This window comes from Mixophyes fleayi, chromosome 2 (assembly GCF_038048845.1).
Source record: "Mixophyes fleayi isolate aMixFle1 chromosome 2, aMixFle1.hap1, whole genome shotgun sequence".
Classification (NCBI taxonomy): Eukaryota; Metazoa; Chordata; class Amphibia; order Anura; family Limnodynastidae; genus Mixophyes; species Mixophyes fleayi.
In genome coordinates, this window is record NC_134403.1 from 161,094,941 (window position 1) to 161,112,644 (window position 17,704).

General features: G+C 39.5%; 2 protein-coding genes across 5 annotated transcripts in view; both read left to right on the forward strand.

Annotated features, from left to right (window-relative positions):
- Nucleotides 1–32: 32 nt before the first annotated feature.
- Nucleotides 33–8,105, forward strand: RPP21 (ribonuclease P subunit p21). The gene is made up of 6 exons (XM_075194894.1): nt 33–298; nt 3,868–3,927; nt 4,846–4,946; nt 6,368–6,450; nt 6,648–6,779; nt 7,757–8,105. The coding sequence occupies exons 2-6, from the start codon at nt 3,871–3,873 to the stop codon at nt 7,837–7,839; spliced, it is 456 nt and encodes a 151-aa protein (XP_075050995.1). The 5' UTR covers nt 33–298; nt 3,868–3,870; the 3' UTR covers nt 7,840–8,105.
- A 5,495-nt stretch (nt 8,106–13,600) lies between these two features.
- The window catches only part of CEP97 (centrosomal protein 97), a 28,285-nt gene continuing 24,181 nt past the window's right edge, over nt 13,601–17,704 (forward strand). For all 4 annotated transcript variants that reach the window (XM_075194895.1, XM_075194898.1, XM_075194896.1 and 1 more), the window contains exon 1: nt 13,601–13,706. In XM_075194895.1, the coding sequence (XP_075050996.1) occupies nt 13,655–13,706 (52 nt within the window). In that variant the 5' untranslated portion in view covers nt 13,601–13,654. The remainder of the gene's footprint in view (nt 13,707–17,704) is intronic.

Sequence of the window (17,704 nt, forward strand, 5' to 3'; positions counted from 1 at the left end):
CGAGAGGCCGGTCCTCTATTGACAAGGGATTGTACGGACAAACTGATCATTTTCAGAAAACACATTTAAAAACTGTCTAATGTGTAGGTTCAGGAATATTCGACTGCGGCCATTTTATCAAAGACCAACTATGTGATTGAGAATGAATTATCTGGCTCCGATATAATGAGTCCTTTAGTGGTTAGAGCCTGTACTCCGTTTGACCTCTTGTTTCACAAACTGTGATGAAGTGCAAACAGGAAACAGATAACTGAGCCTTGTGTTGGTAATTATGCAGATATAGTACGCTGAAGGCAAGGTAAATTTCAAATAATGTGTGTTTATGGTTGTATAAAGGAAGTGTAATGCTGACTTTTATTTTCTTAGTTTTCAATTATTATTAACTTGCATGTAGTAATTAATGTGCAATATCTGTCTGGATCAATTTTTAATAGCTAAAATAACAGTTAATTAAATACTGATATCTTTTTTTTGGGGATTTTTCATTTTAATACTGCTGTTCCTTTTTGGATTATAATTTTATATGTTTGTTTTCAGAAAATTGTATTGTCAAATTTTAGTTATTGATCTTTTCCCAGTAGCTGTACATTTTTTTTTTTTAAAGTTTTTATTAACTTTAAGCATAATCAGAAAGGTACAAATACAATACACTATAATAGTATCAGATATTCAACGAAGGGATATATTACAGAGAGTTTGTTATATAGACTAATCTTCCTCGTCCAACGTCCAATCCCAAACTTTAACATGAGAGGAGATAAGACCCTTGGACAAAGAACTGCCAAGACAATATTGTTCAAAAGTAGAAAGTGAGTTGGCAGAGATTATAGGGAAGCTATTTGAAGAAACTGATGGAAGGCAGTAGAGGGGAGTATATACATGTCCTGGAGAGTCACAAAAGTGGGAAATACTTCTTTGCCAGGCAGTTTGTTAAGCAAATGGAGGCCTGATGCTAGTCAAGAGGAGAAAGGGTGTGGATTAAGGCCTGGAGGAAAGTCAGGATTGTATCAGAGCTGGACCAGAGGAGAAAGGGAAGGAGCCTGTTTGTAGACGCGGTTGCTCAAGTCCATATGGTGAGAGAGAAGTGAATGACCAAATGCAAGCGGGCTTCAGGCGGCTAGGAGGCTTGCTTGGACCAGAGGAGCACTTGGAAATAGAGTGAGAGGAGAGCGAATTTGATTCTATATCAACCCAGCTCCTGAAGCCGGGAGGGGAATGCCAATGGATACGTTGTATCCGCTGACCCACATGAAAGTATTGCCTAAGGTTAAGGACCACCGACCAGCCAGGAATGTTGCATAATCTGTAAATTAACTTGAGGTTTCTTATCAACCCAGATAAATTTGAACATCTGCTGTAGGTTGGAAAAGGTCCTAGGAGGGATGTGTATGGACATTGAAATAAATACGACAATCTGGGAAGTATGTTCATCTTTACGGAGGTTATGCAGCCAATCCAAGAAATAAGGAAAATAGACCAGAATGATGAGTCATGTTTGATAGTAGCCAGAATAGGTAAGTAATTCACCATAAAAAGAGAGTCCAGGGTCTAGATTTACTAAGCTGCGGGTTTGAAAAAGTGGGGATGTTGCCTATAGCAACCAATCAGATTCTAGCTGTCATTTTGCAGAAGGTACTAAATAAATGAAAGCTAGAATCTGATTGGTTGTTATAGGCAACATCCCCACTTTTTCAAACCCGCAGCTTAGTAAATCTAGCCCCAAGTGTCTAGTAATAACTATACCCACGCAACAAAATTTTTGAGGTTGCCATTGAAACTGGAAATTAATTTCCAACAATTCTTTTTTTTTTTTTAACTGAGGGGTTTTGGAAAAAAATCAATGCTCTCCATTTTATCCGTATTGATTGTAAAGTGTGTCCCAAACTGTTGTAGTTTGTCAAAAAGATTGGGAAGAGTGGTTGAGGATAGAGAAATAGAGAGAAAACAGTGCTGCCTACAAATTCGGTACAGAGTGGAAACACTAGATCAAAAGACTACAAGAAGCGCATCATGAAGGACCAAACAATGCAACCAAAGGCTTTTTCAGGATCCAAAGCCATCATTAATGCAGGAGTCTTGGTGGCATTAATATGGTGGATCAGATCGATTGCTCTCTTGATGTTGTTCAGGACCTAGCGCCCAGGGATAAACCCACGAATATGTATCTTTTATCGAAAGGAAGTTAATGTTTAATGCCCTGCGATATTCTGTAGGAATTAACCTCAAGTTGTATCCATATTCTGATAAATCAGTTGACATTAGCAGTGCTGACAATGTTTTTTGTTCAATGTGTATGGTTATCTTTTATTTATATTTTGCCAAAAATGTAACTAAAACCAGAGGAATGATATGAAAGACACAAATGCATGTGAATGTATAGAGCTGAACAATGTTAATAGCTCAGGAGTAGTGAATTGATCAACTACACAGCTGGTTTCTGTTGATAAAGAAATAGTGATTTTAGGATGGCATCAGAGGCACTATAAGATCAAGGACACAGTACAAACAAGTTTGGTGGAGGTATTCTGTGCTGTATGTGTTCATGGTATTGTTGCCTCTCTCTGCGGTTATATTTTGGACCTAATAATATGATTTATTGATCACTATGATGAACACTTTGTACTTATTGTCCCTCTATTACTCTCCACATTGTGCATAGAAACACCCACCTCTTCTCATTTGGTAGCTGTATTTCGCAGAGAAAGACCCACCTTATTGCTAGTCATATTTAGTAGAAAAACTGTCTGCTTTATATTGCAGGGGATGTACAATGTGGGTTTGTATGTATCTGTGTTGTTTTTAAAGTGGGGTGTGTTTTTTTTTTTTATCTGATCACTGATTGATAAAAAATAATCCATAATAACAGCCGAAGATAACACATCCTTAGGACATTATACACACTATTACCACAATAATACGCAATTAAGATGAAGGTTATATCTGCTAGCTATGGATCACAGAACAACATAGTGACAATATAATGATTAATTGATGTTAAGTTGATGTCACCTTATCTAGGTACAATTTGTTAAATAGTAGATGTCTGGTCTTTTTATGTTTTATATGTAATGCGTTATGGATCGTTGCTCTCTGTATTTTATACTGCTGTAAATTTCATGTACAGCACTGCAGACCTTTTTGTGGTGCATTTCTAAATACAAGGATAATAATAAATATTCACAGTATGATCGTCATTGTGACAAGTGTGACCAATACAGATTAGAATTTGCTATCCAAAACATTTAATTGGGCAAAACAAGTTACCATCTGGTTGTGATGTGCACAGTTGCTACAAGGGGCTAAGAAGGGGAATATACTGGGTTTAGGTTTTGGATTAAGTACAACCATGTGTACAGCTAACTGACACTGTGGTTAGACCTTTTTGTTTTAATTTTTTTTGTGGATGAGGTTAGAACAATCTGTAGCTTTCACATTGTTCATGTCATCGAGGCAAAGTATTTCAGTTGATATCGTGGGAAGCCATGATCTATTCCTTCAACTGATTGTTTTAAAAAACATGTCTGCTTGTGTCATGGTCAGTTTCAAGATGTGGGGAGGGGATTGAAGGGAACCTAAATCCAGAGGTGAAGATATAGTTAGCTCAGAGTAGTGATGTAAGGTTTGGCTAAAACTGATGCAGGAAGAGTGTTTAATGTCGCTGTGTTTGATAACGCAAATTTCATACATTCAAGTTGTTGAGTGATGATCTAATTTTCCCTACAGTTTTGTGAACTCAACATCTGCTCTGACACCTAGATAAAATGTCACAACTAATGTCCTTTCATACGTGTGCCTAAAAATAAAAACTTACCGTAAAATACTGTAGTATTCTGGATAACTAAACTATGCTGTTTTGTCTGATTGTAGAACATGGCACATCAAATTAAGGACAAAGAAGCTTTTCAACGACTCAACTTTCTTTACCAGGTGGTATTTTCTTTAAACCTGTTCTACCATGCTAAAACAGTAACAGGCCCATTGCGGAAAAGCACTGCCAGCCACATAATGGCCACAATGTAACATTTGATTTAAACATTCATCACGTTCACATCAGTTCATGTCCCATTAGAGCTTGGTCTAAATTCCCTACGACACTCCAAGAGTAGGGTACACGTTGTCAGAAGCCAGTTAACCAACCAGTATGTTTTTATACTGAGGGAGGAAATCTGAGCATCTGGAGGAAAGCCACACAGGCACTAGGTGACCATGCATACAAACTCCACGCAGATAGGGCCCTGGTCAGAACTCGCGATCCATCGCTGTGAGCCAGTAGTGCTAACCACTGTGCCACCCACAATAAAAATACTAATTATGCTTGATTGTCATTAATGTGTACAGTACAATTTTAACTATTTTGTGCTACAAGAGCTCTTACAACAGTGCTAAAACTAAATGTGGGAATAAGTAGTCTTTTTATTCACAGAATGACTGTTGTAAGGAAAAGTCTTGCTGGTTTCAATGAGCATTGTTATGTTAACCAACATAAGATTTTTCAATGAACACCACCATGTCTTGAATACATTTTTTTTTTTAACATATATTCCATGATAAAACATGCACAATGTTGCTTTTGAGACATTGAGTGAGCAAGCATTATGACAACAACTGATGCCTGATGATAATCAAATTCTATTCGTATTGGGATGGTGTTAAATGCGTTGAGAAGATGACCACAAATCACAGCTATCAGCCTGTGTGTACAGTCCTCTTTCAGCCATATTATTGGGCCCCAATTGTGCCAGATGTGACCTGACTGGTTGTTGGACAATAACCATATCTCCCGGCATTGTTTTGTATATATTTTCTTGCTTTTCTCTAAATAACTTTACCCTTTCCTGTTCCAAGGCTGCTCATTGTGTCTTGGCTCAAAACCCTGAGAATGTGGAACTGGCTCGTTTTTATTGCCATACAGAAAAAATGATTAGCAAGCGACTAGTGCTGAGACAGTAAGTTTGCTATGTATCTATATTAATAAAATTTCCTAGGGCGCTGTGTTACTAATCTTTTCCACTTGCTCATTGCTGGGAATAGCCACTGGGAGCTGTCTTTTACAGCTCTAAAAGATCCTGGCACCCTGATTTGTTCATTGTTTGTACAGATTCCTGTTAGTTTTCTTTCTGACACTAAACCAGTCTGTGCTGTGAGTGGTTAGCTACATGTTACTAACAGCTCTCGGTGACTCCCCATGGCCTCCCCCTAGCGTAGAACTGTAGTGTAGTCTTTGGAATGAAATATGGGGTAGGTAGGGTCTATCAAAGCTTTTCTACGTTGGCCTGAAAAATGTAAATCATTTGAATATGAATAAGTATGGCTTACATTGAGATATGAAATGCTTTGATATTTGTCATGAATAATGCTCTCTCTGGATGTATAGGAGCTGAGCTGTAGGGCCATAGTACATGAAAATGTCTAATTCATATGCAATCAAATTGCTTTTTTTTTTATCTCATTGTATTACTGCATAAGTTGATTGACTCCATAGTATGTGTGACTATTTTCAGATCAATATAATAAATTGATATTTAACATAAAAGTTCTTGTCCTCAAAAAGATAATTTAGTAACTGTAAAATCTGCAGACTTGCAATGCTTCATGTGCACCTACTTGTCTGCTATATGTACTTCGGGGTGCTCACTCACTCCATGACCTTTTAAATCTGTGCTCCGTGTTGAGGTTGGACATATGATCTGCAAAATGCATGGTAAACAAAAAAGTACTAACTCCCTGCCACTTCACAACCCGAGCCCCTCCTTATTAATTAAAACATTAAAAAAAAAAATTCTTAATTTCTGCTCCGTTTAGCTTCATTTATGTCTAAAATGACAGTGAGGATGCACTGGGATTGTCGTTCTTATGTGTCATTATTCTGTTTTTGAATATTTTATCACATTGGTCATATCCAATTCTATGTATAGGGTTAATAGTTGAACTTTGGAGCCTCAGAGGTGGTTTACAATTTAAATCCTTTTTTGGAGGAAAACAATGTGCACTAACTCACAAAGGACTTAACCCTGCTGTAAATACATATTTTCCACTCCTTTATCCAACTAAACACGCCTAATCCGCATTTTGCATCGAATGCCCTCAATCAACCCAGCCCACACCATCTGCTTTTGCAAACATTTGCTCCCCCGCATATGCTGCCATCTTAGCCCACAGATACATGCACTTCCTCACAAAAGTAGACTTGTTACATCACAAACAAACTTTTGTGCTGCAGTTTTTCCGTTGGTAAATGACCTTTTTAAATGTTCTTGATTGCGAATGCAACTCTGCAGTTACTGTAGACTCACACAGACATCACTTTCTCAATAATTTGTTGTCTCATGAAATGTTTGCAAAATATGTCTTTTCAATGTTTCTCTAGAGATCCATCTATCAAAAGAACGATTTGTAAGAGATGCAGCTCCCTCCTACTTCCTGGAATCACATGTACTGTCCGACAAAAAAGTAAGTTCAAGTACAGTAAAGGTATTATGAGCCAGTGGCTCCCAAAAATAGTTCTGTTGCTTAACACTAATTGAATGTATCAAACATAAACCTGTCCTAATCTCTGATAACAATGTGTTGATTTTTTACAGTGCACTTTATATTAGAAGTATTGCCCAGGTGTTTTTAAATAACAAAAAACGTTACTTTCCACACAGAACGTCGAGGGCAGCGGCAAACTGTTGTGAGATGTCTGAGTTGTGGTCTTACTAAACGTTTCCTAAATAACCCAAACTACAAGCTGTGGTGCGAGCAGCCAGAAGCACTACTGGAAAATCAAGCAAAACCAGGTAGATGCTCTCCCTGATGCCATACTTGTACAAAATGTTCTTTCTCCTTGTCGGGTCAGTTAAATATCTGATGTGTATGACATTTATTAATTTCTAGAACCTGCACATAATTGAAAATCTAATTAAAGGTCAGGGGTGTTTTCATATAAATGCTTTTGCACATGGGGAGTTCACTGCTGGCTTAAACCGCATACTACATATTGCAATAGGAGGAGGAAAATATAGGACACAAACACGTGAAGGGAAGTTGTTAAAGGAGAGGCACAGCCGTTTTAAAGTGGTACAGCCATGATAGCCAGAGGTTTGGGAATATTCTGCAACATTCTTCCCATGCTTAGGAGGGGTCTCTCTAGCCCAGTGTTGGCTAACCTGTGACACTCCAGGTGTTGTGAATCTACAAGTCCCAGCATACTTTGCCAATATATAGCAGTTTATTGCTGGAAGGGTATGCTGGGACTTGTAGTTTCACAACACCTGGAGTGTCACAGGTTAGCCAACACTACTCTAGCCCAACCATCTTCACGCACCACACCCATCCCAGAATGGTTGCAATGTATAGCTCCATTTTGAAGTTTGCAGGATAGAAAGGATGGATGGATAGGCTACATTGTGTTGTTTGTTTTTTCGTTAAACTCAGGTAAAACTGCATTGTAATTGCGTTTGTTAAATGCTTTTTTTTACTTGTGTTTTGGGGGGGGGGGGGGAGTCATAGGTCACCTACGCTTCCCAGTGTATTAAATGCATGTATCCATCACTTCAATCCTGACTTAGCACCTAAGCTTCTATTCAGAACCAGTAATTTCTGTTAGCCAGATTAGTAATGCTGTGTATTAATATTTTCATTAAAATAACAGGTTGAGTTTTGGTTTTTAACATTTATTTACCTTCTATAAAATAACCCAAAAGCTCATAAATAAAAATGTACCTGCACTTAAATACACTTTTTTTAATCACTCTCTTCTGTCCTTTATAAATAGATGTAAATCTTGGATCACAACACGACCTAGCGAAAGAAAGAGGACATTCTGCCAAAACAGTCAATGAAAAAAAGATGACTTAATTTCTCATGTTCATTGTCACCTGTTGCAAATTGTTGGTTGGCTGTAAAGAGACCCTGTATCCACTGCATGTGGCTGCATCAACGTGCTACATTTGTGATTCAAGCCTTTTTTTAAATCTATCCTTAAAATCCAGGACTCCTTGACGAATGTAAATGGCGCTTTAAGGGGGACCTATAATTTTCTGGTGAAATATTCATGTGTCTGTTCATGAATTAAACAAACTGTTGTATCTACTAAATAAACATTATGCAAACTACCTTCCAAACAGATTTTGGATTAAAATGTATTGAAGAAAAAAAATAGTGCAATCAAATTTGGATTTGGTTTTCATGTTTCATACTCTCTTCCTGAGGAAGGTCATGAGAGCAGTCGCGAGTGACTAGAGCATTTTAGGTAATAAATAATTCTAAATAATTGCAAGCAGGAATCGCAGAAAATACAACAGATGTGCTGCACATATTGCTCCCCCAAACCGCAGCCAGGACAGCATATATTTACTTTCCACACCCCATTTACTTTTTATATCTTTCATGAGATAATATAAATTGTAGCCTCACATTTTGACCTCCCAATTTCTATGTTTGGTGATTTGAAATCTGTGCTAGACTTTAAGCTTGATAGATTCAGAGAGTCTGGCACAAGATGACAATACCAGGAAATGGAAACAATAGGTATAATAGGGTTCACTATGGTGTAGAGGTCTGCAAGATATTGAGGAGCCTAGGTGGTACAGAGGCCTGCAGGGGCCAGATAGTGCAGAAGCCTATTTGGACAACATCAAGAATGGTGCATGGGCCATGTTGGTGTCCGGGTCTAAGTAGTGTAGAAGCCCAAATGATTGTAAGGGAGGCATTACAGCAACTATGTAATCAGTATTAGAATAGGTGGTAAAACAACAGGCAATATTTTAACACAGCAATGTTCTGGTAGTGCAGTACAATAATGGTAGAGTTCTGACCAGTAATAACAAAGGTAATGGGAATATAATGTGGAAGGGGGTATTAGTTGCAAGAAAACAATGAAAAAAATGGGCAGGAGTGAAGTGAGAGTCTGATAAAAGCATAATTAACAAGTGGAAGAGTAAGGGTCAGAAAGAGAATAGGAGTTGAGCAGCTGGTTGGTGACAGTGAAACAGGGAAATGGAGAGACAACATTAATTACCAAATTACAATGTCCAGGACAGAAATAAAAACTGGAGGGGCAGGCTGCAGCAGGTGAAGCTTGTTACTGACAGGTATCTGAGGTGTTCCCTGTTTGTTTATGCTTTGTATAGAATACCGAAACTTGTCTCCCCTTAGAGTGAATGTTCAGCTATGGTTGGGATGATACAAACTAGTTACAGCTCTGCTAATTTATCAGCTTATTTAAAAAAACAACAAAAGATAATAACTATTGGCCTTCGGCTAGATGAGACCTAAATGGTGTCATAATATATGCTTCACTGATCAGCAGTTACATAAAGAAAACACAGGTGTGAAGGACAAGATACAATAAGATGAGTTAAGGCTCAGATTAGAAGAGTGTCACGAACACGCTCCCAGCTGTCGTGACTTTAGGTGTTTGGTGTATCGGGTTGCACGCGATTCCAGCCCGCAGTCTCTACCTATCACACAGGTTATAAACCTAATGAATCGCCCCCAGACAGCGCTCACACACTTCAGGTTTTGCCACCACCTATTTGAATACAGGCAATAGAACCCCAATATACTGGCACACAAGGCTTCTAGCTAACAAGACCCCTACCAGCAAAGGGTTAACTCACTACGTTTATTGATTTTAAGTGGCATATTTTAAAACTGAATTATTTTTGTCTGTATCACATATAGCTAAGTCAGCACATGTGGAGCGGTTCGTAAAAGTCTATTCAGGTGTTAAAACTCCATCCCAGGCCAGGATAAATCTCACAGCATGGGCTATTTGAAGCTATCACAGGTGACACTCCTATATTCTCACACTGGAATGTACAAAGCCATCAAATACACATACAACAGACATTCACACTTACACTTTAGTAGTTCAACTTATCAATGGATTCAATTATAAATGCACAGGATAGTGTACCTTGGGTGCTAAGACCTCACAGTCCAAGAGGGTTACAATTTGTCTCGCATAGATTGCAAATGACCCTGATATGGAGAAACTAAAAGAAAGCTCCAAAAAGTACATACATAGGGTAATATTGCATGGATAAAATAACTGATTAACCCACACAAACAAATGTCCCTTCACCAAGTGCACAGTGTCCAACAATATAGTCTCTCCAATGCTTTCACTACGTGTAGAGCTCCCCTAAAGAGAACTGCTTACTAGATAGATGCGTTGTGTCAGCCTATCAAATCAAGTACAGATGAATGATACGCTGAGACTTCTACTTGCATGGAATCATAATCTCCTTGTAAGGCAAAGAAGGAATGGAACACATATAGTGTAATACCATTTATTTGAACATGAATAAGATAAAAAAAAAAAAAGCACTCTTAGGCTCGTACCAAATAGACTTGTAGATGGCACATATCACGAGGAAGTCTATGTTAAAACCCGCGTGTAAGCTCCGCTCGTAGATACATGCAGCTTAGTTCAAAGAGTAATCGAGCTCACCCCACTCTGCCGACCTGTTTCAATTCCTGTCCCGGAATCTTTGACAAGGTATTGGGCGATAGCGTGTAAAGATGTTAAATAGACCTTTCATCCTAGTCAGCTGTGTCTCATTCAGTTCAAACCCAAGTTTTTATTCACCTCAACCAGATCCTGATTTGCGCTGTTCGCGCATATATAAGCACATCAGACTCGCCTTTATCTATATGGTCCCTGACAACCAAAGCAATCGTTGTGACTGGCCATATAGCCGATGGAAACCTCCAGATGCCAGTGACATGTAATAAAACATGATAAATGAATAAATATAAATGACAATAAAAATACATAAAATATCATATAAAATTACAAAAAATTAACAGAAACTATAAAATTACAATATCATGTGATCAAACACATTAACAAAGGCAGGGACAATTATTTAAAAATATATTGCAAAATCCTCAACTATAAGAACCAGTAATAAGACCTAAATGGACCAATACTGGCTATAGTAAAAAGCTCATAAATAAACCATAGCTGTAAACATGATTATAAAAACCATTTGAGCTCAAAATCTACATTGAGTCCATTAGGAACTAATGTATTAAGCTCATGAATCCATCGCATTTCTGACTTTGCCAATCTCGTAAGTGTATTCCTACATCTCCAGTTATGTTCAATTCGTTCCATCCCCCAGAAACGTTTAATTCCCCCAGGGTTGCAGCCATGGAATTTCTTAAAATGCTCAGAAAGGGTATGTGTAGCCAGACCTTTCTGAATGTTATAGATATATTCTCTTAGCCTAATTTTCAATGATCTGGTGGTCCTACCTACATACAGTAGGTTACAGGTACATTCAATGACATATACAATGTTAACCATACAGCAAATAATGAATTGACTAATGCAGTAGGATTGTTGATTAACAGTAAAACTTATCCAATCGGTTGGAATCTGAAGTGCAGCTCCTACACATCATACACATACCGCATCTGTAAAACCCAATGCTTCTCACCAAAGGTTTCTCAATATCAAATGCGATGCTTATAACTATCTTATCTCTAATAGTGGGGGCCTTTCTACATACAAATTAAGGTCTATCAGGTAGAGTAGTGCCAATGACTGGGTCCTTCTTCAGGATGACCCAATGATTGCTAAAAATACTCTCTATTTTCTTATGGGCCATATTGTATTGTGTAATGAACGCCCATTCATAATGACCTGAAATACCTTCTTTCCCCTTTGTATCCTTTGCAATGAGGTCCACGCTGTCTACCTTCTTCAAAACATCTTCACCTTTTGTCAATAGTTTCTCACTATATCCTCTGTTCTCAAAATTAGCCCTCAAATCCCTCAATTGTTGATCTAGTACTTCCGCTTCAGTACAGTTACTTTTAAGACGCTTCATCTGTCCAAGAGGTATATTAGAAAGCCAGTTTTCATGATGATGGCTAGTGAAGTGTACATAACTTGCTTTATCGGTGGGCTTCTTATATGTCTTAGGGATATATTCAATTGTCCGCGTTACTCGCAAAAGTAATGCAGCTTGCGTACTATTACCGTTATTACGGTAATAGTGAGCGTAATTATCGTTATTACGGTACCTTTAACGCCGGCTTTCAGCTCCCAGCTCAGGGAGCTGCGAGCGGAAATCTGGCTCAGCATTCCCGTAACACAGGTAATACTCTTAACGCTGCATTACTTTTGCGAGTAACACGGACAATTGGATATGCCCCTTAGTATGGACCACATCGTCCTTGATGTATATTGTAATGTCCAAAAAATTAATGGACATCTTACTGGAGTCAAAGCTTAACTCAATATGGGATGAATTTGAATTTAAATACTAGCAGAAGCAAGCTAATTCACATTCTGTACCATCCCATACAAAAAAGATGTCATCGATAAAACAACACCAGAGTACCAGGTTTGTCCCAAAACCATGCATCCCCCGGACCCATTCTTCCTCCCAAAGGGCCATAAAGAGGTTAGCATAGTTTGGGGCGAACCTGGTACCCATAGCAGTTTGCAATGATAATATATGTACAGTTCATATGTGAATCTCCTGTCTCCTCCTACACAGTTCTTGAATTAGTAGCACAGTTGCAGTTAGTATGGATGTTAATAGGACAGTTCCAGTTAAAATGGTGCTCTAGCGTACATCCATTGTCTCTCAGCAGTGTTTCACTCATCCCATTTTGCGATGGTGACTTCACTCACTCGGCTCTGGCACAATCCTTCCTAGTGTTCTCTCATCCCTGCTCACCCTTTCTCTGTCATGGTGACACTTCAGTGTACTCTGTCTCTCTGCTCCCAGCAGAATGTCTCTGCGTTTACTCATTTAGATCCTGTAATTCTCAGTCATACCATTATATTCTGAGGTAAGGCGGTATACTCCCACTGACTGAGCTCTCCTATCTATCATACAACCACATTCTGAGGTAATTTCTCTATCATAACAAAATAAAAATCCTTCTGGGGACACACACGAAATGTCAATAATTAAAAATGAAATAATACAAACCCAAGTGTTGGGATGAGTCAGTACCGCTGCTGTACAAGGGATATGTGTACTATCAAATTGTTGCCATGAACAAAAAAAAGTTAAATAATGCAGTACAGAGTTGAGTCTCAACATTTGAGTTTAAATAAACATAACTAAAATGAATGTGTCGGAATTTAGAACGAAGTTGTTACAAACTTCTTGGTATCTATTTAAAACAGATGACACATAAAATATTGATACATGAATTGCTATTAGGATAGGAACGATGAATCTTTTCAAATAAACACTTGTATGTCATAAATACATACAAACTACAACATGTCTGCATGCAAATTTAAATGAGATATAATATGCACACAGGCAAATTATAGCAACTGGCAACAAACTACTAGGTCTGCAATCCGATGTTGAAAGAAGAGGATCCTCAATTCAACTCCGCTGGCAAAAGGTGAACGGAAATAAATTTCCACATAGCTAAAGGGCACACCGGACCAGATATATGCACATACAGCAAATTTCCCGACAGTCTGCGAAAACTGCAGACTGAAGTGCAAGGTTTGTTAGCAAATGGCAGTAGTACATGTTTGGTTGAGTTCCATGTTGTTGTAGTTCTTTGGTTTTCCACAAGATGGCAGCGGCAGAAAGTATTCGTCCATTGCGCCTGCGCAGCTGCCGGAAGTGAGGTTTAGGCTGCTCCTCCGTTGCCGGGGAGCTGAGAAGCTTCGTGAAACATGGCGGGGGAGGAGGTGATATCTGCTTCAGTAGAGTCCACCACCGGACCAGGTAAAAATGGTGAAATCTGGTGTGATAAAGGTGGCTGGATCCTCTGCTGGGTGCAGGATGGTTGGTCTGCCCTGTCGTTACTGAAATCGTTTCTCACTGTTTTGACCCGCGGACAATAGCGGGCTCGTCCCTGCCGCTGGGATTTCTGGGATTTGTGGTCTTTTCAGGCACATAATTGAATTCTCTGTCTGTGTGTTTGGACTCTATTTCCCGTCAGTCAGTGTAACTAAGTGAGTGACGGTTTAACTGACAGATAAAGCCAGCAACGCATTTATAGATAAACATTCAGACATAGGCAGAGTTCTGTGTGACATTTATACAAGAAATAGTTTGCATATGTTTGTATTTAACTACATGTTGCAGTATGTACTAATCCTTAATTTAGAATCTAATTTGCCAGATCTTTCAACATAATTGCAAATTCTCCTTTATTTCCAGGGATAGACACTTCTATTTTAGATTTGACCCTGGATATGTCCCTATTATGCACAATTTACTAATCTCCATACTATGTCTGCTTTATAGGTTAATATTGAGGGACGTGAAACAAAATAAGCCACAGGCGCTTAGTGACAATAAAATTAGAAATATGATACTTAATACTAGGGATGAGCGCGCTCGGATTTCTGAAATCCGAGCCCACCCGAACGTTAAGGATCCGAGTCGGATCCGAGACAGATCCGGGTATTGGCGCCAAATTCAAAAGTGAAACTGAGGCTCTGACTCATAATCCCGTTGTCGGATCTCGCGATACTCGGATCCTATAAATTCCCCGCTAGTCGCCGCCATCTTCACTCGGGCATTCATCAGAGTAGAGGGAGGGTGTGTTAGGTGGTCCTCTGTGCTGTTTAGTGCTGTGCTGTGCTGTGCTGTGCTGTGCTGTGCTGTGTTCTGCAGTATCAGTCCAGTGGTGCTGTGTGCTGTGCTCTGTCCTTCTGAGGTCAGTGGTGCTGCTGGGTCCTGTGCTGTGTCCTGTTCAGTCCAGTGGTGCTGTGTCCTGTGCTCTGTGCTTCTAAGGGCATAGTTATTTCCCCACTATTCCCCTGTGTTTAAAAAAATAAAAAAAAGTTTTTTTTATAAAATACCAAAAACTACTTTAATATTTTTTAATTACCACAAAATTTTCACAACCAATCCTGCAGTATAAGCCCATTGGTACTGCAATATTACCAAGTTCACACATTCAGCAGTAAAAGTCCAGTGGTACTGCAATATTACAAAGTTTACACATTCTGCAGTATCAGTCCAGTGGTGCTGTGTCCTGTGCTCTGTCCTGCTGAGTTCCGTAGTGCTGCTGGGTCCTGTGCCGTGTCCTGTTCAGTCCAGTGGTGCTGTGTCCTGTGCTCTGTGCTTCTAAGGGCATAGTTATTTCCCCATTATTCCCAAGTTTGTAAAAAATAAAAAAAAAGTAAAAAAAAATAAAAAATTAAAAAAAAAAAAAAAATATAATAATTATAACCAAATTTGCAAAACCAATCCAGCATTATAAGTCCATTGGTACTGCAATATTACCAAGTTCACACATTCTGCAGTATCTTGTGCTACATATAATGGAGAGCAAAAATTTGGAGGATAAAGTAGGGAAAGATCAAGACCCACTTCCTCCTAATGCTGAAGCTGCTGCCACTAGTCATGACATAGACGATGAAATGCCATCAACGTCGTCTGGCAAGCACGATGCCCAATCTCCTAGTACAGGGCATGTAAAATCCAAAAAGCCCAAGTTCTCAAAAAACAGCAAAAAAAGAAACTTAAAATCATCTGAGGAGAAACGTAAAGTTGGCAATATGCCAATTACGACAAGTAGTGGCAAGGAACGGCTTAGGCCCTGTCCCGTGTTCATGACTAGTGGTCCAACTTCACCCAAGGATCAAAGCCCTCCTCCCCCCCCCTACAAAAAATTTAAGAGAGTTATGCTGTCAGCAACAACAACAAAACAGCAAAGAACTCTGCCTTCTAAACAGATGACATCACAAATCCCCAAGGCGAGTCCAAGGGTGTTGTTGGTTGTGAACCCTGACCTTCCCATCACTGTACGGGAAGAGGTGACTCCATCCAGCATTTGCAGCACGCCCTCTGCATATGCTGGAAGGATCACCCACAGTCCAGTTACAGATTTGGCTAATGAAGGTGTGAATGTTGTGCACTGGGAGGAGGATATTGATGTAGCTGGCGCTGAGGAGGATGTTGATGATTATGATGCAGACAGATACCAAATTGCATTTCTCAATTTCTATTTATATTCTAGATTATATAACGGCTGAAAAGTTTTCTGTTTTACTCCTAGTGGAGAGGGGATCTGATGCAGACAGATACCAAACTGCCTTTGTCCATTTCTTTGTATATTTGAATTGCTAGTTCTACAGTCTATGCAGGCTGCTTTATTTATATTCAACTACAAGTGTAGGGCGGGGGGGGGGGCATAGATAGCCACCAAAGTAACGTGGTCCATTTAATTTCACTTTCTAGCTCCACAGTCTGTGCAGCCTGCTTTTTTTTATCTTCAAAGTATTTATATTTACAAGCCTTGCAATCTAAATTAACTAGAGGTAGTGACGTGGTAGAACTCCAAAAGGCAGTTTGGAAGCCCCTGTACAAACTGGCTCTATTTTTTAACTGAGTTGTCCCCCCACCAGTGTGTACTCGGAAAGAGTTTTTAGTGCAGCGGGGAACCTGGTCAGTGAGCGGCGAAGGAGGTTGCTTCCTCACAACGTTGAAAAAATGATGTTTATAAAAATGAATAATCAATTCCTCAATGAAGTACAGCACTGCCCTCCAGACAGTACAGAGGGACTGTGGTTGTGGAGTCCAGCGGGGACGAATTGATAATGTGTGAGGAGGAGGAAGTACACACTGTAGGGGGAGAGGAATCAGAGGTTGAGGATAAGGACGACATCTTTCCTCAGTAGAGCCTGTTTAGTTTGTACAGGGAGAGATGAATTGTTTTATTGGTGTGGGGGCCCAAACAAACCAATCATTTCAGCCACAGTTGTTTGGTAGGCCCTGTCGCTGAAATGATTGGTTTGTTAAAGTGTGCATGTCCTATTTCAACAACATAAGGGTGGGTGGGAGGGCCCAAGGACAATTCCATCTTGCACCTTTTTTTTTGGCATTATGTGACCATTCAACAGTCGTTTGCCATGTTCAAAAAGTAAAAGAAAATGCCAACAAATTCAATAAATTAAATCAAAAGTTAAATGCCCTGTCATTATTTAAAACAAGAGGTTTTGACGTGCTAGAATTAGTGTAGTGTTAAGATGTTATAAACACTACACTTGGAAATTGGAGGAGGTAATGTGGCCCCGGTATCAAATTGGGTGCCGGGGCCACCCCACTACGCAGTCCAGATACTTGTTTGGTGGAATTCTGACACGTGGAGGGTGTATTTATTTTATTGTGGCCCCGGTATCAAGTTGGGTACCGGGGCCACCCCACTACGCAGTCCAGATACTTGTTTGGTGGAATTCTGACACGTGGAGGGTGTATTTATTTTATTGTGGCCCCGGTATCAAGTTGGGTACCGGGGCCACCCCACTACGCAGTCCAGATACTTGTTTGGTGGAATTCTGACACGTGGAGGGTGTATTTATTTTATTGTGGCCCCGGTATCAAGTTGGGTACCGGGGCCACCCCACTACGCAGTCCAGATACTTGTTTGGTGGAATTCTGACACGTGGAGGGTTTTTTAATTATATTGTGGCCTCGGTACCAAATTGTGTACCGGGGCCACCACACTACGCAGTCAAGATAGATAGATGCGTATCATAGATAAAGTACATTCAGTGGTGTGGGGCAAATTGAAAAATATTCAAAATGCACTGACATTATCAAAAACAAGAGGTTGTCACACGCTAAAACTCCAACATGTATATGATGGAGAGGATGGAGGAGCAGCCGTATGTGTAGTGCAATGCAGACCTGTTGAAGGTTTTTTATATATTTTATTGTGGTGCCCAGTGCCCACTCCTCTACGCAGTCCAGGTACATTTATTGGTGCG

Excerpts from the sequence above, each read along its gene's own strand:
- RPP21 (XM_075194894.1), top strand. The coding sequence starts at position 3,871 with ATGGCACATCAAATTAAGGACAAAGAAGCTTTTCAACGACTCAACTTT. Across the intron at positions 6,451-6,647 it reads ATGTACTGTCCGACAAAAAA|AACGTCGAGGGCAGCGGCAA; the intron begins GTAAGTTCAAGT and ends CTTTCCACACAG. Across the intron at positions 6,780-7,756 it reads GGAAAATCAAGCAAAACCAG|ATGTAAATCTTGGATCACAA; the intron begins GTAGATGCTCTC and ends CTTTATAAATAG.